General features: G+C 66.7%; 2 protein-coding genes across 2 annotated transcripts; both read right to left on the reverse strand.

Moving 5' to 3' along the window:
* Window positions 1-106: 106 nt before the first annotated feature.
* Window positions 107-2,342, reverse strand: CHLRE_12g551802v5 (uncharacterized protein). The gene is made up of 4 exons (XM_043069006.1): window positions 1,955-2,342; window positions 1,503-1,596; window positions 960-1,076; window positions 107-493 (listed from the first exon to the last, which is right to left on the reverse strand). The coding sequence occupies exons 1-4, from the start codon at window positions 2,146-2,148 to the stop codon at window positions 278-280; spliced, it is 621 nt and encodes a 206-aa protein (XP_042918984.1). The 5' UTR covers window positions 2,149-2,342; the 3' UTR covers window positions 107-277.
* An 831-nt stretch (window positions 2,343-3,173) lies between these two features.
* On the reverse strand, window positions 3,174-18,802 carry CHLRE_12g551700v5 (uncharacterized protein). Its single transcript, XM_043069003.1, has 10 exons — window positions 18,215-18,802; window positions 17,467-17,795; window positions 17,030-17,275; window positions 16,520-16,685; window positions 16,030-16,151; window positions 15,268-15,856; window positions 14,891-15,062; window positions 13,405-14,595; window positions 10,517-10,744; window positions 3,174-10,186 (listed from the first exon to the last, which is right to left on the reverse strand). The coding sequence occupies exons 1-10, from the start codon at window positions 18,575-18,577 to the stop codon at window positions 4,410-4,412; spliced, it is 9,183 nt and encodes a 3,060-aa protein (XP_042918985.1). The 5' UTR covers window positions 18,578-18,802; the 3' UTR covers window positions 3,174-4,409.
* Between the last annotated feature and the right edge of the window lie 2,201 nt (window positions 18,803-21,003).

Genomic DNA, 21,003 nt, shown 5'->3' on the forward strand with positions numbered 1-21,003 from the left:
GGCGTTCTCCGCCTCACAGGTGAGTGTGCGCAGCTTGCGAGCCACGGCTTGGAGTGGGTGAGGGTAGGGGGTGGGGGGTGGGGTTGTGGGGTTGGGGACGAGGCTGAGATGGTCAGAGGGACGCAGTTGACCCCGCCCTCTCCCTCGCCCCGCCTCTCGCCACCATCATCCCCATCACCGCCGCCACCGCTCCCACAACTAACCACAGCCGCGCCCCTCTTCTCAGCGCCTCATGCCAGCTGACCAGCCCCATTGAAATAAACACCACCCACCAACATCACTCCGCCCACCTGCCCCACCCACCCCCTCCACCCGCCCCCTCCAAACCCCTCATTCGCCTCACCGCCGCCTCCGCCAGCCGCCTGTCCTCCCAGAACAGCCCCGGCAGGTGCGCCGCGAAGGCGCCGTCGCCCTCGGGCAGCGCCGCGAACAGCGCCAGGTGCTCGAACAGCGACACCAGCTCCAGCGCGCGACTGCGCAGCGCGTCGGCTCGCTGATGCGGTTGGTTTTGTTTGGGGGGAGGAGGGCAGGGGAGGAGGGAAGGTGGGGAAGGGGGAGGGGAAGGGCGGGGGAGGAGGGGGAGGGTGGGAGGGGTCGTTTGAGGATTGGGCAGCAGGAAACGTGGCGTAACGCGTATGCCCACCATCTGCCCATTCGCCCAATCCACCCTCCTTGGCACACTGCCCCGCCCCCCTTTCCTCTTCCGCCGCCCACACCCCTAGCCCCTTCATCCCAACCCCCTCCCTACCCTGTCTGGAACCACCACCACCACCACCACCACCACCACCACCACCACCACCACCACCACCACCACCACCCGCTGCCGGGGAACGGTATGAACCTGCTGCTCCTACCGGACTATCGTGCTCCGAGAACCGAATAACCCCATCCGCCGTTCTCTATGAACGGCTAAAACCCCCCTCCCCTCCTTGCCCCCCTCCGCCCCCTGCGCCGCTCACCTGCAGCCGGTCTCCCAGCCGCGTGCCGACCTGTCCCACCCGGTTGCTGCGCTCCTCCACCTCTCGGAACGCCTCCCGCACCCGCTCCGAGTGCCGCTGGGCGCTGGACAGGGCTTTCTGTGGGGGGGCGAGAGGGAGGGAGGGCGGGAGACAGGCAGGAAGAGAGGACGTGAGGGCGGCTGGTTGCGGAGGAGTGAAAGGATGTGGTATGGACAGCGCAGGTGAGCAACAGGCTCGCACTTCGTTGGCGGCTGAGATGGTTGTGCCTCTGTCCCCTTTCCGTCGCGCCCTTCCTTGCCCTCTTCCTTTTCGTCCCAACCCAGCTCCTCGTTTACTCCGTCCAACCCACCCACCTTGACTATTCACTAATCCCGAACCCCGCTAACCCCCGATGCACCCACCCACCCATCCACACGCACACGCACATATACACACACATGCATCCGTAACATCTGCGTGCCGTCGTGTTGCTGCATCGCATACACTGTCTTTACGCTTTGCTTTTCTTGTGCTATTAACATACATACCCAACCCCCGCCGCACCTGGTACTTGGCCTGGTCTGCCTGCAGCGCCGCCTGCAGCCCCGTAACGGAGCGAGCCACCTCGCCGTGCGCATACACCGCCTCCGACTCGGCCCTGGGTAGGGGCGGGGGGAGGCGTGCGTGACCGCGCGTATGTGTGCTCTAGGCACTCCAGCATTACGCCGTACACAGTCGATACGCGTGGCCCCGTCGCCGCTTGCACAGTTTCCACCAGCAACGCCAGCTCCTTTCTAAAATCTATTCAGGCGCAGCACAGGAAGGCGCTACCTCGATGTGGGTGCCTCAGCACGGGTGCCGGGTGGGGTGGCACCCAGGGTTGGCCTCCGCCCACGCGGCCACGCCACTGCCATTCCAGCATGCCCCTTCAGCCCAGCCCTGCCCCCTCCCAAACAGGCAGCCGCTAGCGCCCTCTCTGCAACCCCCTCTCTTCAGGCCCCGCTCTCCCCTCTCACTTGTCCATAAGCTCCAGCATCGCGCGGCTCTTCTCCAGCGCCACGCGGGCAGCCGCTGCGGCGGTGCTGGTGTCCGGCTTGGGGCCCACGGGCGGGTCCTTTGGATCCAGCACCTCCTTGGCGAGCCCAGCGAGAAATGTAGCCAGCGAGAAGCCATCTCGAAAGGCTTGCGGGTCGACAAGCGACAGCTGCATTCTCCTTCCAGACCTTCTCTGAAGTACTTGCTTCGCTTTGGTATGCTTACCTCATAGCATGTATTATGATTATTACATTCCTACAACGTTATCATAACACAGAGTTTTGTAAGCTACGCGGGAGCAATTGTTGACTCGACGCAATTCTGGGTCTTCGTCGCGCTTCGGTACCGGTTAGGTAATTTTGAAGTGCATACTAGACTTGTGCACGGAGAACAAATGAATGGACACTCTGTCTGCAAGGAGCACGCAAGCGGCGAGGCACGAACACCATCCGGACCAGCTGGACCGTGGCACTGACACGTGCAGCCCGGTGCAGCCCTCCGCTCAGTCCCGCCGGCCTGATTGCTGACTGCCGGGCTCTGCTTTGGCAACTGTAATCATTGATAGGCGTCTCCATCCACAGCCAACATCATAAGGGCCCCTTTGTAGTTCATCCGTTGCCGCAACACTTCGCGCCTACCGAGCGGTCTGCGAAACGTCCCGTGTTCCGGTGTTCGGCGTGCATGACGGGTGCTATCGCTGGCTGTGTTCCAGGTGGGTCTCTTGGGGTGCGCGTTATCACAACGCATCGCAGCCTTCGCTTGGTAGTCTGCGGCCAGTCTACGCCAGCCTAGCCTCTGACAGCCGTATACACCAGCTGAGAGCTTTAGGACGCCGGAGTGGCGCAGCTTGGCGCGCGGTTATCTCGTCAAAGGTAACGTAGCAGTTGCGGTCGCTGCTCATGCTCACGCTTTTCTTTTTGTTTGTGCTAGCTCACTGGCCTCGGCTCTACAACGTCATGTTCGCTTGTGCGTGTTGCGTTCTTTCAAGCATATCAATCGCTGGACGGCTGAGTAAGGGTATTGCAGCGGCCGGCCCGGACTGACAGTGCAGGTTCCAGGTCTGCAGGACCGTGTGTCAGGCCTGGCTCTGAGACGATTGCTAGCCCTGACCCTGCATCGCAAACCCACTAGTCTCGCCAGTGGGGTCCCGCCTAAGACGCACCCACCCACCCTACCTTCACGTTGATGAACCCTCGTGCGCCGCGCATTCCATTACAGTTCTTGTCTCGACCGCCAGACCACGCACCCCATCCGTGGGCCGTTGCCCGGCACAAGCAACCTACAGTTCTGCACCGCTCTCCCAGCTACCACTGGCTAAGATACGGTACCTCCGCTGCGGCTACTCTGCAACTTGTGACTTATTCACAATCATGTCAGTCCCCATCCCCCTGTTGCGCAAACGGTTTGCACAATCTGTAACTTGTCTCCTCATCATAAATGTACAATAGGATTGTATTGGTACACGGCGGCGGGGCGCGCCGGCCCCACTCCTGCCTTCTATTCCGCCTGCTATCCGCTACATATTCAAATGTACCTGCCGATTCTTACCACACCAGCCTGCACGCACGCAGGACCAGCCAGCAGCAGCGCCGCCTGCCCCGGCAGCCAGCCCCCTGCGGCGTCGGCAACATGCTGTTTCCTCGCTACCCTCAGCAAGCAATACCGTGCTTCAACTATGATACATGCAAAGAAGAAGTATACACAAAAGCAAACTATACAAGTTACACACGCCCCCGCGGTATTGCAATGGTGGTACAACGTCGCCTGCAACCAGTAGAGAACACACATTTCGGGCGGCGCATTTGGCTGCTGCATGTGTGGCTCAAGGCGGAACGGCGGAATACGCCGCCACAGAAGAGAATCTCCGCTCAATCAACATGAAGGGCTCGCCCACTGCTGCACACTGTTGCAACTGGATGCCGTGTGGTGTGCTTGCTGTCAACCAACCAACCAAACCAAACCAACCCACATGGCTGGGCGACCGGGACCCTCCCCCCTCGACCCACACCCCGCATACAAGCAGCCCCGCCACACGCATTCCTCTCTCTTCAACGCAACAGGCTGAACGCTGTGTGGGCCGCTGCCCGTGGGCCTGTGCCTTGCTGTGCCAAAAAGCACACGCACACGCACACACATACGCATGCGTCAATCCATGCGTATGACACGGTATTCAAAGAACTCCATTCGAGCCAGCTACACGTGTTCCCAAGTCCTAGTTCCCTGCACAACCAGTAGTGTGTTCGCTGCCTCAGCAAGTCACTCGCCTGCTGTGTTCAAACTCCCTTTCACACCCTGCTCTTCTCTTCTCTTCCCTTCCCTGCTCTTCCGGCGCCCCGCGCTGCTGTCATACTCAGTGCAGCTCTCACGCTGCCTCCCCTCCGCCTCCCCTTCGCCTCCTCTCACAGCCACTGTGCGGCTGCGACGGGTCCAGCCGCTTCAAATCCACATCAAGCCCACGTCCACGTCCTCACCCACGACGCCACCGCGGGCGCCGCCGGCACCAGCCGGCGGCGGCGCCGCCTCCTGCTCCTCACCGCCGGCGCCCGCGGCGCCGGCAGTAGCAGTAGCAACGGTGGCAGTAGCGGCGGCGGGCTCCCAGGTGGGCGAGGGGCCAAGCAGCTGGTCGAGGTAGTCCTCAAAGCCCGGCACCGGCACGTCCACGCCGTCGCCCTCTTCCTCCACCTTCACCACCTCCGTCTCCTTCGCCTCCTCCTCCACCTCCTCCGCCTCCTCGGCCGCCTCCTCCAGGACCAGCTCCGGGCCGGACACGCCCGCAGCCGCCACCGTCACTGGGCCGTACGTAAGATAGGCGCCGCCGTTGGCGCTTCCGCTACTGCCGCTGCCGCTGTTGCTACTGCCAGTGGTGGCGGCATCGCCAGGCGACCCCGGCTGTAGCTGCTGCAGGGCGGCGTCCACGGGCGCCGCCTGCGCCGCCACCAGCTGCTGCACACTGGCGCTGGCGCTGCTGCTACTGCCGCCGTCCGTACCGCCGATGATGCTACTGCCAGCGTCCACGCCTTGCGGCTGCTGCTGCTGCGTCGTCTCAGGTACGGGCTCGGCACTGGCCTCGCCCGCCAGCCAGCTCCAGATGTCCACGTCAGCGTAAATGGGCTCGGCGGCAGCGGAGCCAGCGTCAGCGCTGGTGAAGGTTGCGGCGTCCAGGGTCCCGGTGCCGTCAACAGCGGCGTGGGCGCCCGCGGTGGCGGCGGTGGCGGCGTCGCCCGGTGCGGCCTCCTCGCCCGCCAGCCAGCTCCAGATGTCCACGTCCTGGCCCACGTCGTCGTTAGCCCTGCTGGGCTCCAATGCGGCGGAGTTGGCGGCGGCGCCGTCGGCAGGGGCATTCAGCAGCGCTGCTACAGCGTCAACGGCCTGGATGGCGGAGGCGGCGGCGGTGGCGTCAGGAGCGAAAGCGGCGTCAGCGGCCTCCGCCGCGGCGCCGTCGGCGGTCGCCGCTGCCGGCGGCAGCTCGACATTGCCCACGAACCAGCTCCAGATGTCGACGTCCTCAGCCGCAGCGGCGTCCGCGGCGGCGGCAACCGCCGCTTCCGCCACGCTCTGCGCATTGGCAGCAGCATCCAGGACCGACGTGCTGGCGGCGTCGGCGTCAGCGGCCGGCTTGGTGCCGGTGGTGACAGCGGCGTCGGCGGCGCTGCTGGGGTAGATGGTGGCGTCGTCGGCGGCGGCCAAGACAACGTCACCACCCAGCGTGACGGCGGCGCCGACGACGGTGGCGGCGGCGGTGGCGGCTGTGGCCGCGGCGGCGCTGCTGACGGCAGCGCCGCTAGCTGTGGGCGCAAGGGCGCCGCCGCCGGCGACGCTGTCGTCATTGTTGTCGGCGGCGGCGGTGGCGGCGGCGGCGGCGGCGGGCGCCGGCTGCTGCTCGTCTGCCAGCTCGCCCACCAGCCAGCTCCACAGGTCCACGTCAATGTCCTCGTCCTCCTCCGCCTCCTCCACTCCAGAAACTGCATCGGCCTCCGCAGCATTGTCCGCCAGGTAGGGCGCCGCCTCGGCCTCCAGAGCAGCAATGTCATCGCCGCCGTCATCAATGTCCTCATCGGCGCTGCTGGTTCCAAAGGCGCTGGCCAGCCACGCCACCAGATCCAGATCCTCCTCGCTGAACTCGTTGTCCACAGCCCCCGCCGTCAAGGCATCCTTAGGTTCCGCCTCCTGCGCCTCCTCGGCCACCAACAGCGGGGGCGAGATCGGGAGCAGCGGCTCCGCCGCCGCAGCCTGCAGCGCCGCTGCCGACAGCGCCGCTGGCGCGGCCGCCGCCGCCGCCATCAGGATGTCTGCGTCAGTCAGCTCAGGCACCGCCGGCGGTGCCGGCGGCAGCACGGCGTCAACAAAGTCGCCGTCGCCGACACCGGCACCAGGAAGGGCGGGCGCCGCCACGGGCACAGAGGGCGCCGCTGCCGCCGTCGCCGCAACCTTGGCGGCCACGGCAGCGGCGGCGGCGGCGGCGCTGACCTTGGGGATGTTGAAGGTGGCGGCGGCGGCGGCCAGCGGCACGTAGTGGCCTCCGCCCGCCACCTCCAGCTGGTGCGACGGCGGCGGCGGCGGCGGCGGCGGCGGCGGCGCAGAGACCGGAGCCACCACAGAGCCATCGCTAGTGGCACTCTCGGCGGTCGCTGGCGCTGCGGGCGCGGCGGGTGCGGCGAGCGCCGGCACCGGCGCGGCGCCGTTGGCGGCGGCAGCCAGCGCCACCAAGGCACTCATCTCAGCCGCCCACTCGTCGAAATCAGGCATCGCCGCCGCCTTGCGCGGCTGCGTGCTGCTGCTGCCGCTGGTGCTGCTGTCGTTGCAGCTGCTGCTGGTGGACGCGGCGGATTGCGGCTGGCTTGACGCGGGCGCCTCTGAGGCCGGCGCCGGCGAAGCCGCAGTGACGGCAGTGGCGGCAGTAGCTGGAACAGGGGAATAGTGAACATCATCCCACTTCATCATGGCATCCCAGTCCGCCACCCACTGCGAGTACAGCTCATCCAGCGCTTGCTCCGACCGCGGCACCGCGTCCGCGGGCGCCGCCGCCGCCGCCGATGGCCCGGCGGCGGCACTCTGGGCCTCGGATCCCACCCCCGGTGCCTCGGCGGCACTGACGACCTCGCGGGCAGCAGCCGCAACGGCTGCGGAGGCGGCCGAGGCTGCAGCGGCGGCGGCGGTGGCGGCGGTGGCGGCGGCGCCGCTGGCGGCGGCGGCGAGCGCCGCCAGCTCGTGCAGCTCTGCCTCCGTCAACTCCGGCTCGGCTGCAACCTGCTCCTCCTCCTGGTGCTGGTGCAGGATTGATGCCGCTGCCTTCGCCTCAGCGACAGCCTGCGTTAGCAGCTGCTCCTGCTGCTCGGGCTCCTGCACCAGCAGCGGCAGCGTCGCCGGCGGCAGGCTGAACACCAGCACCTCCGACGCCGCGGCAGCGGCGGCGGCGGCCGCCAGCAGCTCGGCCTGGATGGCGGCGGCGGCGGCGGCCGGAATAGCAGATGCTGCCGAGGCAGCGGAGGACGCGGACGCCGACGCCGAGGGCGATGGCAGGGGGCGGTAGAAGTCGTCAACGCTCTGGCCGTTGAGGGTGGAGACGGCGGCGGTTGCGGCCGCGCTGGCGGCGGCTGCCGCCGCCGCCGCGCCCGCGGCCACCTGGCCCTGCGAGCGCAGCGTCGCGACGCGCGCGCGGAAGCTGCGGCGCCGCGCTGCGGCGGCCGCAGCGCTGTCGCTTTTGTTGTTGCTGCTACTGCTGCTGCTGGCAGCGCCCTCCGCAGCCCCCGACGCACCAGCCGCATTGGCACTGCGAGTAGCAGACTCCCTCTCGCCCTCGCTGGCGCTGCCGGCGCCGCCGTCGATGCTGGCACGGCGCGGCATGCGGAGCACGCCGCCCGAGATCCAAGATCCAGGCACGGCGCCGCCGGTGGTGGGGAAGGCGCGATCCAGCTCGCGCACTCCTGTAAAGCGCGCGTAGGCGGAGATGTCGGGCATCAGGCGCCGGCTGTTGCTGCTGGTGGTGGTGTTGATCGTGGTGGTGGTGCTGGTGGCGGTGGTGCTGGTAGGGCTAGCTGTTGCGGTGGCGCTGGCGCTGGCGTCGTTGGCAGCTGGCACGGTGTCGGGTGCGGGGGCCGCTGTCGTCTCCGCCGGAGGCGGCGCCGCCGCCGCCGCCGCGGCGGCGCCGCTGGCGACCGCGGTTGCGCCGCTGGCGGCGGCGGCGGTGGGCGGTGCTGGCTGCCAGGCGTTGGGGCGCAGGTCCGTCCAGCACATGTCCGCCACCGCCCTGTACGGCTTGAGCTCCGAGGCGATCATGCCGTTGTACTGAGCCGTGTAGTACGACCAGGCGGGCACCGCCGCCGCCTTCGCCTCCTCAGCCGCCGCCTCTGCCTCCTCAGCCGCTGCCTCTGCCTCCTCAGCCGCTGCCTCTGCCTCCTCAGCCGCTGCCTCTGCCTCCTCAGCCGCTGCCTTCGCCGCCACTGCCGTTGCCTCCTCAGCCGCTGCCGTTGCCTCTACCGCCGCTGTCTCCGCCTCCTCAGCCGCTGCCATCGCCTCCTCGGCCGCTGCCGCGAACTCCGCCACTGCGGCCGCCGCCGCCGACTTAACGGCCTCCTTGGCCTCCGCCGCTGCCGTTTCCTTGACCGCGGCCCGCTGTGCCTGCTGCGGAGCCTCCTGCAGTGACGCCGTCGCCTCCAGCGCCTTAAAACCGGCCTCCTTTGCCGCGGAAGTGCTGTCAGCCGGCGCTGCGGCTGCGGCGCGCGGGCTGGACGCTGGCGCCCCCACAACCGCCGGCCGCTGCTCGTCCTGCTGCTGCGCCCACTCCTCATGCTGCACAGCCGGCGGCGCCGCCAGGGCCCCGCGCGACGGCGGCCTGGGCTGCGCCCGCATGCCCTCCAGCGCCGCGCGGCCGACGGGCACATCCAGCGAGCGGGAGGGAGGCCGCAGCAGCGCCGCCGGCGGCGCCGCCGCCGTCGCCTCCACCTGCACCGGCTGCGTCGCGCCAGAGGCGGCGGCGTCAATCATGACGTTGACGGTCTGGCTGTGCAGCTGCTGCGCCTTCGCCTGGGGCGCCGTCGATGCGGCGCCGGGGCCCGCCGGGCCGGCCAGGCTGCTGTTGCCCGCGCCGCCCTTGCCCGCGCGGCCCTTGCGTGACGACAGCAGCTGCTGCGGCAGCGGCTGCTGCCTGGCGGGCGGCGGCGGCGGCGGCGGCGCCTTCACAATGCGGCGCTCCTCACGGCGCACCAGAGCCGGCAGCAGCGACGCCGCCGCCGCGCCGGCCGCCGCCGCCGCGACCGCACCCGGCCCCATGTCCGCCTGCAGCACCGGGCCGGTGGCTGCCTCCGCCGCCGCCGCCGCTGCCTCCGTCGCCTTTTGCATTAAGGCATCCATCGCATCCAGGGTCGCCTTAGCGGCGGCGGCGTCCTTGGCGGCCTTCGCCGCCTGCGCCTCCAGCTGCGCCAGCCGCACCTGCTGCAGTTCCATCGCCGCCTGCTCCCGCTCCTGCGCCCTGGCCTGCCGCCTCCGTTGCTCCCGCTTCTCCCGCTCCTCCTGCCGGCGCGCCTCCTCCAGCCGGTCCACCTCCGCGTTGACCCGCCGCAGCTGCTCCTGCGACCGCCGCCGCTTCAGCTCCTGCTTCACCTGCTCCCGCAGCTCCTGCTGCTGCTGCTGCTGCTGCTGCTGCAATCGCCGCCGCCGCTCATCCTGCGGCTCCAGCTGCTCCTGCTGCTCCACCTCCCGCGGCTCCTGCGGCTCCACCTCCTTCTGCTTCAGGTGTTGCTCCACACACTGCCGCACCTTTTCCCCGAGCTGTGGATCCTCCGGGCTGAGCGGCTTCGGCTGCGGCCGGCTCTGGCGGCCGAGCTGCTGCCAGTACATGCGCTGCTCGGGGCTGCCCACGCCAGCGGGAAACTGTGGGGCCGCCTCATCGGCCTCCGGCACACCCGCCGCCGACGCCGCAGCCGGAGGCTGCGGCTGCTCCTCACCGGCGGCAGTGCTCGCCGGCGCCGAGGCGGCAGGAGCGGAGGAAGGCGTCTTTTCGGCTGCACCAGCCGCAGCCGCGGCAGCCGTAACAGCTGAAGCAGCGGCGCGGGGCACCGCCACGGCTGCGGGTGCTGGGGCTGCGGCGGTGTCACCGCCTGCCACCGCCGGCGTGGGGGTGCAGGTCAGGGTGCGTGTGGCTGTGTCGTAGCGGACCTCCACCAGCGCCGAGCCTGAGGGCTGCGGGCCGAGGGTGGCGACGACGTCCGTACCTCCTGAACGGATGGGGACAGTACGGGGTGCATGGGGGAGGGTTTGGGTGTGGGAACTATGCCGGCAGGGCGCGGACAGCCGCACATGCCGCACGGCGCAGAATGCGCCAGGATGGAAACATTGGGGAAAGCAGAGCGTAGGTAGCACCAGCAGCACTGCTAGCGCCCGCATGCACCACACGTCCACCGCCACTCCCGCATGCACCACACATCCCCCGCCGCCTCCCCCAGGCCCCCAAACCATCTGGCACGGACACGGTAGCAATGTACAACCCCGCACCGCAGCACGCGGCTCAGCCCAGGAAGCACTAGCCGCAGGCGCCGCACCCGCACCTGTCGCCTGCTCGCTGCCGCGCTTCTCCCTCTCCTTCTCCTGCTCCTGCTCAATGGCGTCCAGCTCCGCACCCGACGGCGGCAGCGGCCGTGCGGGCGGCAGCGGCACCGCGAGGGGCACCGCCAGGGGGACTGCCAGGGGCACCGCCAGCTCGCATGCGTCACCCATCTGCCACACCTCGCCCTCGGCGGCCGGGTCAGCAGGCGGGATGGCGCTGGCGCCCTCGCCTGTAGTGTTGGGAGGGAGCGGGCGTACAGTGTTCAGGCCACAGGTCAGTTGGGGTGTCACGTGGCGCGGGTGTTGGTGGGCTACTGGGGGTGAGACGTGCATTGAAATTTACTTGAATTGTTTCTCCTTGGCAAGGCTGTGCGCCTCGCGCACAAGGCTGTGCGCCTCGCACACAGAAGTGTTGGTGTGACCCACACAACACCGTTTGCTCAACAAGAAACAGAAGAGAAGGTCCCCTGCCGCCATGAGTCCATGCAGTCCTCCCCAGCCTCCAACACCCATAATTCACCAATCAACCAACCAATCGTCATGCGCCCACACCCTCGCGCCGCTAACGTGCCCCACGCACGCCCTGCCCTGCCCTGCCCTGCCGGTGGTCTGTGCCCGGCAGGCAGGGCACAGACCACATGTGCCCGGCAGGCAGGGCACAGACCACATGTGCTGTAGCAAAACCTAGCGCTGGAATCATCCAGGATCGAACTGGAGACCTCCTGTGTGCCAACATGGTCTTGAGGAGACCAAATGTTAGACAGGTGTGATAACCAACTACACCATGATTCCGATTGCGTAAGCCACCCTGTCGTCGTCCAGGATCGAACTGGAGACCTTTCGCGGACGCACATGCGGGGCTCGAAGCCTGCAGATGTGAGGCGAATGTGATAACCAACTACACCACGACGACTCGAACTTATGCATCAGGGCCGCGAAAGCCGCCCCGGACCAGACCTTAACAACACGTGCAGTGCGGGACATAAGGGGCGGCAGCGAGGGACGAGTCAGGATTGTGGGCCTGTCCTGTCCGACACGTGCATGACCACCATACAGAGGCAGGTGCGCGGGGCTTACACGAGGGCTCTGCCCCTTGCACTGTCCGTGATGGTTTGTCAGGTGAAAAAAAGGGTCTGAAATGGGTCTGAACCCGCAAACTGGAGCAGCTAGAGTCTGTTTCTCCCGCCTCCTAACCTACATTGCTTTTGCAGGAAAATGAATGTGACATTACAAGAAGGTATGGGACGAAGGCAGCAACAGCATGACGGATAGCCTCCTGTTTTGCACCTGCAGGGCTCATGCTAGTAGCGTGCTACATGCATGTACCCTGTTGGCCAACGCTGCACCCCTTGGCGCAGCAGCAGCTGTTGGCCAACGCTGCACCCCTTGGCGCAGCAGCAGCAGCAGCAGTAGCAGCAAAACCTGGCTCTGGAATCATCCAGGATCGAACTGGAGACCTCCTGTGTGCCAACATGGTCTTGAGGAGACCAAATGTTAGACAGGTGTGATAACCAACTACACCATGATTCCGATTGCGTAAGCCACCCTGTCGTCGTCCAGGATCGAACTGGAGACCTTTCGCGGACGCACATGTAGGACTCGAAGCCAGTAGATGTGAGGCGAATGTGATAACCAACTACACCACGACGACTCGAACTTGTGACCTCAGGGCCGCAAAGGCCACCCCGGACCAGACCCCAACAACACGTGCAGTGCGGGCAAGGAAATTGGGGACGTTTGGGTGCGGACGTGAGGTCACCAGATCGAGCCACATGGACAACACCACGCACGTAAGACTTGTTCACTTGCAAATGCGCAAAGGATTGGGCTGCCACTCAAGGCCGTTTCATCCACGCTGGGGCTCCATCTGTGGGCTCAACAGCTTCTGGCCATCACCTGAGTGGCTTTGTCCCAGCGCGCTGCCCCTCCTCTACTTGCTGCTAAGCAGGGGAGAGCACTGTGTTCGAGGGGCTTGGTAGCCGGATATGCCACACAACAAATGACACAAATGACGGTACACATGTTGCACAGCCCACGAGTGGTGCCTCCCCCCAATGTTGACAAGAGGATTCAGACCGACACACGGGTGGGTGGGGAGGAGTGAAGCCCACAGACGAAGCCCCAGCATGAAGCCCACCCCTGAAATGGCCCTGAGTGGCAGCCCTACTCTTTGGCGCCCTAGTCTTGGGCGCCGTGTTGTCCATGCGGCTCGATCTGGTGACCTAACGTCTGTACCCTGGAATAGAGCGCAACATCGTCCATTTCTCTGTCCCAAAAAGCGCGGAATGTTTGGGTCTGGTCCAGGGCTGCCTTCTCGGCTCCGATGACACCACTTCGAGTCGTCGTGGTGTGGTTGGTTATCACATTCGCCTCACATCCGCTGGCTTCGAGCTCGAGGCCCTCATGGCGTCCGCGAAAGGTCTCCAGTTCGATCCTGGACGACGACAGTGTGGCTTACGCAATCGGAATCATGGTGTAGTTGGTTATCACACCTGTCTAACATCTGGTCTCTTCGGAACCATGTTGGCACACAGGAGGTCTCCAGTTCGATCCTGGATGATTCCAGACTAACGTTTTGCTGCCAGCGCACACTACGCCAGCCAGTGTTGCTGGCTGGCCATGAATGTGGTGTGGGGTCATAAGTGGTAGGCCACCTAGGTAGTTTGCTGGTCGCTGGTAACGCTGTGTGCAGGGGACTGGCGCAGAGTTGGGAAGCCGCATACGGTAGAAGTCATGTTCACGGGCAGTACCGCCGCACCCCTTACGCCCTCACAAAGATGCCAACTACTTCAGTGCATCTGCTGCGCACACATTCTTAACCATCAGGTACCCTGTCCTGCACTGCTGTCCCTGCATAGCACCCCCGTGCCCTTTTCCCAGTGACACTCACCCTGTATGCGGGCCTGCTGCTGTTTCGGCGGTGGCGGCGCCGCCTCCTGCACCGTCCGCTGCTGATCTGCCAGCAGATACACATCCGACTGCATTGGGTCCACCGAGCCGTGCCCAAGCCGCTGCGGCAGCTGCTCCTGCACTGCCTGCGACTGCGCCGTCGCCGCCAGCCGCTGAGACCTGCCCGGGTATGGCGCCCGCAGTGGCGCCGGGCCCCCCAGCTGCTGCGCTTGCTGTGCCTGTTGCTGTGGCTTAGGCTGCTGCGGCATGGGCTGCTGCTCCTGCTTTGCAGGTGCATGCATCGAACCAGCCGCCGGCGGGGCTGGTGGCGGCGGACATGTTGGCGTAACGCCGGCCGCGGCGGCCGCAGCAGTTGCGGCGGCGTTGGCCGCAGCCGCCAGGGAGGACAGCGGCAGTGGCACTGAGGCAGCCGCCGGGCTGCTGCTGCTGCTGTTGCCGCTGCTACTGTCGAGGCTCCTGCGACTGCCGCCCGCAGCCCCGCTTCCTGACGGCGGCGCCTGTGCATCCATCGCAGCAGGCGACGGTGATGCCCCGGCACGGAAGCGGCGGCGTGTCAGCACACGCCGCGTGGTAGCGCCAGCGGCGTCGTCGTCGCCGTCCTTCGCCGTACGCGGCGGCTGATGCCTGTTGGCACTGCCCCTTGCGGCGGCAGTGCTAGCGATCGCCGCCGCCGTAAGGCTGGGCGGGCCGGCGGTGGCGGGGGTGGGCAGGACGGCGGGGTTGGGCCGCAGGCCGGCGGCGGCGGCGGGGCTGGCGCCCCAGCCGCTGCGGGAGGCCGGCGGCGGGCTCTTGCGCAGCAGGCTGGCCATGGCGGAGAGGTCCGCTGCCGGCGCCGGCTCCGCCGCTGGCGCAGGCGCTGGCGCGGCAGCAGCGGCGGCGTTCAGGTGGGTGACGGCGCCGCTCGGTGTGGGTGGCGCGGCGGCACTGCCTCCGCCGTTGGTGGGCGGCGGCGTGCTCTGCTCTGCAGCGCCTGCGGGCGGAACAGCCGTTGGCGCCGCCGTGCTAGCAGGCGGCGCTGGAGGCGGCGGCGGTGGCGGTGGCGGTGCGATGCGTGGCAGGGCCAGTGGCGGCGGCGCGGGCGTGCACACGGGCACGCAGGTGCGGGGGTAGCTTGGTCCCATGGCCGCCGCCATGTTGTAGAAGGGGCCGAAGTATTCGCGCGGGCTAGGGCCTGCGTGTGTGCGTGTGTGTTCGGAAAGCACAGGAGTCATGAGGAAAGGGCCGACACTGACGGTGCATGCACTGTGCAAGTGCGCTGGCGCGGTGCGAGGGGCGAGGGGTGAGGGGTGGCTGCACCCGACGGTGATGCTTATAGGCAGGCAGGCTGCATGCCCGATACGCAGGCTGCATGATACGATGCAATCTCGGTGCGATGCAATGCAAACCATACCTGACAGCACCCGCCCGTGCCAGACCTTATCAGCTGTAGCCCCAACCATTTAGCCCCTGAATCCTGAGGAACTCACCGCTGCGTCGCCTCGCCGCCGCCGCCTTGCCGCCCGCCACGCGGCCCGCCTCGGCGCCTGCCGCCCTCGCCGCCGCGCGGCCCAGCAGCACCAGCGACCAGGCCACCAGCCACGACCCCAGCGCCAGGCCGTACACGGCGGTGGTGGCGCGGCCGGGCAGGGAGGACACGGCCTGCGGGACAGGGTGTTGCGTTGGGTGGGTGGGGGGTAGTAGGGGGGGGCGTTCACGAGGAGAGCGGAATGAGTACGGTAAACCACACTTGGGGGAAGGGGTCATGATCTAATGCTGTTTAGGGAGGCTTTGCGCGCAGATGCAGTGATTAGGGACATTTCGCCAGGGCAGGGACACACGCAGCAGCCCGGGACGTCAAGCTCACCTGGGGGGTAACGGCGTCGGCGGTTGGCGAAGGGCCGGCGCCGTAAACAGCCAGCCGCTGAGCCGCCGCGTCGGCAACCGCCGCCGCCGCGCCGCGCACCCCGGCCGCCGCGTCACGCAGCGCCTGCACGGCAGTGGTGCCGACGCCGCCACTTGCGTCCTCCGCTGCCGCTGGGGTCGCATCGGTGTCCTCGCTGGTCGCCTGCCAGGAGCGCAGCGGCGGCAGCGGCGGCGGCGCGGCCGCCGCCGCCAGCATGTTCACGCCGGCGTCAGCGTCGGCGCCAGCCCCAACGGCGGCGGCGGCGGCACCGTTCTCAGCAGCCTGATCGGCAGCAGCGGCGTCGACAACGGCGTTGATGCTGGCGCTGGCGGCGGCGGCGGCGGCGGCGGCGCCGTCGGCGGCCGCGGCTAGGGTGGCCGCGTTTATCTCGTCCATCTGCTGAAGCAGCCGCTGCCAGGCGGCGGCGGCGGCCTCGGCGCCCGCCTCTGCCGGGGACAGGGCGGGGACGTCGCTGGTTCCCATCGCGTTGAGGGGGCTGGCGGTGGTGGTGGTGGAGGTCGCGGCGGTGGGGGGCGGTGGCGCACCGCGCCTGCAGTGGCCATGGTGGTGCAGGGAGTTCAGGTGGGGGTGGTCAAGACCTGTTTGTGTATATATGCGCACGTGTGCGGCAAAAGTGTGCGTGCATGAGCCATCAAGCACGTGTTAGCTTGAGTACTGTACACCGCATCACTTGCTTTCAATCTCATACCACACCGTCCTCACCGGTCGGCAGTCGTGGCCAAAGGCGTCGTGGCCGGCGCCGATGGGCTGGCGGCGACGGCGGCGGCGGCGGCAGACGTGGGCGCGACCAGCGGCGGCGCGCTGTCGAACTGCAGCGCCCAATCCTGTGTGCACGACACACGGCGGGTAGGCAGAGGAGCAGCAGCGAACGAGGAGTGTCTGAGAGTGGGCAAGCTGTGCGTGAAATTGATAACCATGCTGACGCAAAGCCATTGGGGTATGCAATTCAAAAAGCCGCAAACGCAATGGACGCCGGCGCCGGCGGGGGCAGGCGGTCAAATGCCTCCTAATATCAACGCCGACAAAAAGCAAGCGCCGCGGCCCCGCGCTATCTCATACACAACGGGCATTCAGTCGCTGCTGCTGCTTCCATCTGTTGCTCCTTCCCTGCGTGCCGCCTCCACTGCTCCGCCCCCCCCGGAGAGTAACAAATAAACCCCTTCCCTCCCCTGCTGCCGCCTCCCACACTCACCACCACGCGCAGGGGCAACTCCACCAGGCCCACGGACAGCCGCACAGCCGCACGTGCGCCGCGGACCAGAGCGCCCCGGCCCGTGGTGGCGGTGGCGGCGCTGGCGGCGCTGCCGCTCGTCATGGCGGTGGTGGCTGCTGAGGCAGACGCCTCCTGCTGTGTCGACCTGTCGCATGCGGACAGACAGGCGGCACGGCTCAGGGTTGTGCAGGCGAGGAAAAGCACGGGATGGGGGAACATGGGATGAAGCGAGAGGACGGAGGCTTGCGGGTGGCTGGAGTTCCCACCACTCCGTCCCTGCTGCACAACACTGGCTAGGAGGCGCTGGGTTGCTCAGCAAGAGAGCACTAGGAACAGGCCGCCTAGGAACAAGTTGCCTGCCGCTCAGCCTGCTGAATGTGCTTTCCCCGCGCTGCTGACGGCCAACGCAGACTGACACGCAAACAGCTGGCGATGATAATACGGTAAGCAAGCCGCGACGCGTGTACCAGATCGCGTTGTCGCACTCACCTGCTGCCACCTGCCGCGTCCGGCGCTGGCGCCGTGGCCGCGCGTGAAGCCTTGAGCGCGTCATGCAGCATCTTGGCACCGGCGGCGGCGGCGTTCGCGTGGTTGCCGGTGTCGGTGCTGACGGCGGCGGCGGAGGGGGTGGTGCTGGCGGCGGCGGCGGCGGCCGTTGCGGCGGCGGGCTCGGCCGCCTGCTCGGTGGCCTGGTCGGCGGCTGTGGCCTGGAACTGCAGGCAGTAGGCCGCCCAACTGCGAGGCGCGTGGGAATGAGCGTAGGAGTAAGGGACGGAACAAGGCGGAGGTTAGTAAGGGGGGGCAGCAGGACGTAGGGGGGTTACGCAGGCAGGCGTGATGCGCCAGATGATGCAGAGCGGGGCATAAGAGGACGCGGCCGTGCAAGAGCAATCGCCCATCTCTCACGTCGCTCATCGCTCACTCACCGCGCCAAGTCGGTCCAGGGCGTGTCGTAGGCGTCATCCGCCGGTGAGGATTCCGGAGCCAGAGCCGCTGGGGGGCTGCTCATGCTGCTGCGGCCGTCTGTGGCGGTGGCGCCGGCGGCACCAGAAGCACCTGCCGTTGAAGCGGCGGCGGTGGTGGCCGGAATGCGGCCCGCACGCGCCACACGCGCCGCCGCGGCCTCGACTGAGTCAGGCACGTGGCGGATGGCGGCGGGGCCGGTGGCGGCGGCGGCGGGGCAGGTGGCGTGCAGGCCGGGGCCGACTACGGGCAGCACGCCGGTCGCCTGAGAGTTGCGGATGATGATGCTGACCTGTGTGCGCACGTGTGTGTTTGGGGGAGTAGGGGAGATTGGGGAGGGGGGCGCGAGGGGGCGGGCTGTGTGAGCAGGCGGGCTAGCGGGTGAAGGGCAGGGAACGCAGGCGGGTCGCGGTGGGTGGCCGCCACGTCATTCGCGCCTCGCAGGCGCCGCGGGCGGCGCTGCGCCGAGCCAGAAAATGCATTGCAACCGGCGAAATGGGCTGTGTGCGCTGCAGCATCGCTAGGCGTGTCGGGGCGCGAGCGCAGACGGACATAATGCCTTCCGCGGCCTCGAACTTCAGAACCAGTTGGCTCAAACACAGTCCAGGACATAATCCAATGGCCTCGTGTGCACAACGCGAGCACGCCCCGAAAAGCCCTCAACAGCCAAAACCATCTGCCAGCCCTTTTGCTTTTGCGCGCCAACCTCACCGCTGCTAGCACGATGGTTAGCGAGATGGACAGGATGGACAACAGGGTCTCCAGCAGGCCACCTCCAAGCTGGTGGTACACCCAGGCGTGGAACTCGGGAGGGTTCGGCCTCGGCCCCGACGAGGAGGAAGATGTTGCGCCGGGGCCCTTTCCCGGCGGAACCGCGGGCAGCTGCATGCCCAGTCTGGGCTGGCCATACCGATTGATGCGATTCTGCGCCTTGAAGACGCGTTGCGGCAGCTGAGGCTGAGCGCCGAGCCCGGAAGCATGGGAGCCGTGCGGACGCTTGCCGAACACAACCGCTACGCCAGGGAACCCACTGGACCCGGCAGTCCAAGACGATGTTGAAGAAGCGGTGGTCATTCTGCGCGGCTGCTCATAGCTCAAAGCGCTCGCGGTCCCGCGTTAGGGTTTTTATGCGCGCCAAGCACCAAATAGCGCAGTGATGCACGAATGACGAATGAAGCAGTGTACATATCACTGCAGTGCAAGATGCACACAAGCGGCTGCAAAAATGCAACTGTCGACCCCTGCGATTGAAACGCGATGGTTGGCCCTGAGTGCGCGCGCGAGCCAGATAGCTAACTCAGGTTATATAACGGCGTTGGGTCATGAAATTATAAGCTCGCGTTTGTGCCTTCTGGGGGTGCGTGGGCCAAGGTCGCAGCCCCTGCACGGGCACACCGCGTCCCCCCAGCCCACCCTGAAGGTTGGACCCCCCCGTTGGGATTGGGCGAGGGGGCGTTCAATGAAATTTAAGGTTAAGCATCCCTGATAGTGGTAGACCGCAGGTGAAACTGAGTCCGGTGGGGCTCCTCCAACAGCGGGAATTAGAAGGAGCGGGACTGAGACGGACTGAGCGGGGCAGGATGGCCGGGGCTGAGGGGGGCTGCCAGGGGCGCGGCTCGTCTACCCCAGCCGCCTGCACGTATGCATATATTTGAGCTGTGCCGACCATACATGGCAACTGCTCTGCTGCCCACAGGCCTGGTCTTGGCGCCGCCCTTGGATTGCCCTTGTGCTGTCCGTCTCCTTTGAGGAGGGCTTGAAGTAACGGCAGAATATGCACATGGAGGGCTCAGGCGGACTGGGGGCCAAAGCAGCATTCCCCAAGAGGGCTTGCGGGACCGGGCCCACCAGGGGTTGCACCGGGACGGGGGCGTGTCGTTGCACGACCTGGCCCACCTGCATTTTGAGGCTTGAGACCTGTGCAAGTAGTTAACAATATAGATATAATACATGGCCACATGAAATGGTAGGCAGACGGCGTGCAAAGGGTCGGCGGAAATTGTGCTTGCATTTTCCCCGCGACCGACGCTTTTTCGAGCTTCCCAGAGGCAGGCCAAAAGTCGGCACTTTCCTGGCGTCGGTTCCTTGATATGCTTATCAGCATACAGCGATACATCAATCAGCGCAAACGGGCTACCTTGAAGTGGGGGTAGCCCGAATCCTAGCGAAATGCGGACTCGCCAAACATGTCGGCATGCCCACTCCCGCGCCAGCAATGCGCGCCTGCCCCGGTCAATACAATCCTAGCACGCGCATATGGCTCAAGCACGCAACCAGGCATGCTGGGACATTTATGTGGACCCAGCTTGGGCGCTGGGCCCGTCCGTGGTCGCTGTGACGTGTGGGGGGCCTGCGCGCCAGGGCTCCGTGTGGTTCGAGCGCTGCTAGTCCCGGGGTCGCGAGCAGGGGGTTGGCAAGCCACCTACCGGTTCTGGCCATGGTGGGCCGCCGGTCGGGGCGCAAGCAGCGCACAGGTGCCAAGGCCGCTGACCGGACCGGTCAGTGGAGGCATCCTGGTCAGGCTCGTACCGGACCGCAGCCCGCACCCGCGTGTGCTCGCTACCCTACAACCTACCACACACAGCGGTCACAGACTGCACCGCTACACGCTGCAAGATCCAGTCCGCCAGCTTGCCACGTCACCGTCCCACTGCCGCAGTATCGACTCCTGCAGTGAGTGTCCAGACTCCAGAGGTAGGTGCGTGCTGCACACGCACCTCAGCCCCGCCGCCCAGCCCCGCCCGGCCCATCCATGATGATGATGGCCCACGGGCAGTTTGGCAGGGCTTGCAACTTTGGGGAGCGGTGGTCCCAAATGCAGGCCCTCGGGCGATAAAGATTGAGCATTTCCGGGGTGCATTCTTGCCGCGTGGGGCTGCATGTGTACGGTCCCCGAATCTAGCCAACTAACCTTCCCCGGAGGGTTTTGGGGGAAGGGAGACGAAGGCCCCCCCAAACGCTAAAAACTAGGAACCTTTGGGCCCCTGGATGCCGTAGGCGAGAACGTGGTTGGGGACTTTCTCACCAGCGGCGGCGGCCTACCCCTGGAAGATGCAAGAATGCAGCAATGAGAAGGAGTGGGACTGAGCGGGGCAGGATGGCGGGGGGTGCCAGGGGCGCGGCTCGTACTCGATGTGCGAGGGGGAGGCCGAACCGGTGGAGGGAGCGCGATGACGCCTGTGCCGACCATGGCAACTGCTCTGCCCACAGGCCTGGTCTTGGCGCCGCCCTTGGATTGCCCTTGTGCTGTCCGTCTCCTTTGAGGAGGGCTTGAACTAACGGCAGCATATGCACATGGAGGGCTCAGGCGGACTGGGGGCCAAAGCAGCATTCCCATAGAGGGCTTGCGGGACCGGGCCCACCAGGGGTTGCACTGGGACGGGGGCGTGTCGTTGCACGACCTGGCCCACCTGACTTTTGAGGCTTGAGACCTGCGCAAGTAGTTAACAATATAGATATAATACATGGCCACATGAAATGTCAAGCAGAAGGTGTGCAAA

The sequence above is a fragment of the Chlamydomonas reinhardtii genome, chromosome 12 (genome assembly GCF_000002595.2).
Source record: "Chlamydomonas reinhardtii strain CC-503 cw92 mt+ chromosome 12, whole genome shotgun sequence".
Taxonomy (NCBI): domain Eukaryota; kingdom Viridiplantae; phylum Chlorophyta; class Chlorophyceae; order Chlamydomonadales; family Chlamydomonadaceae; genus Chlamydomonas; species Chlamydomonas reinhardtii.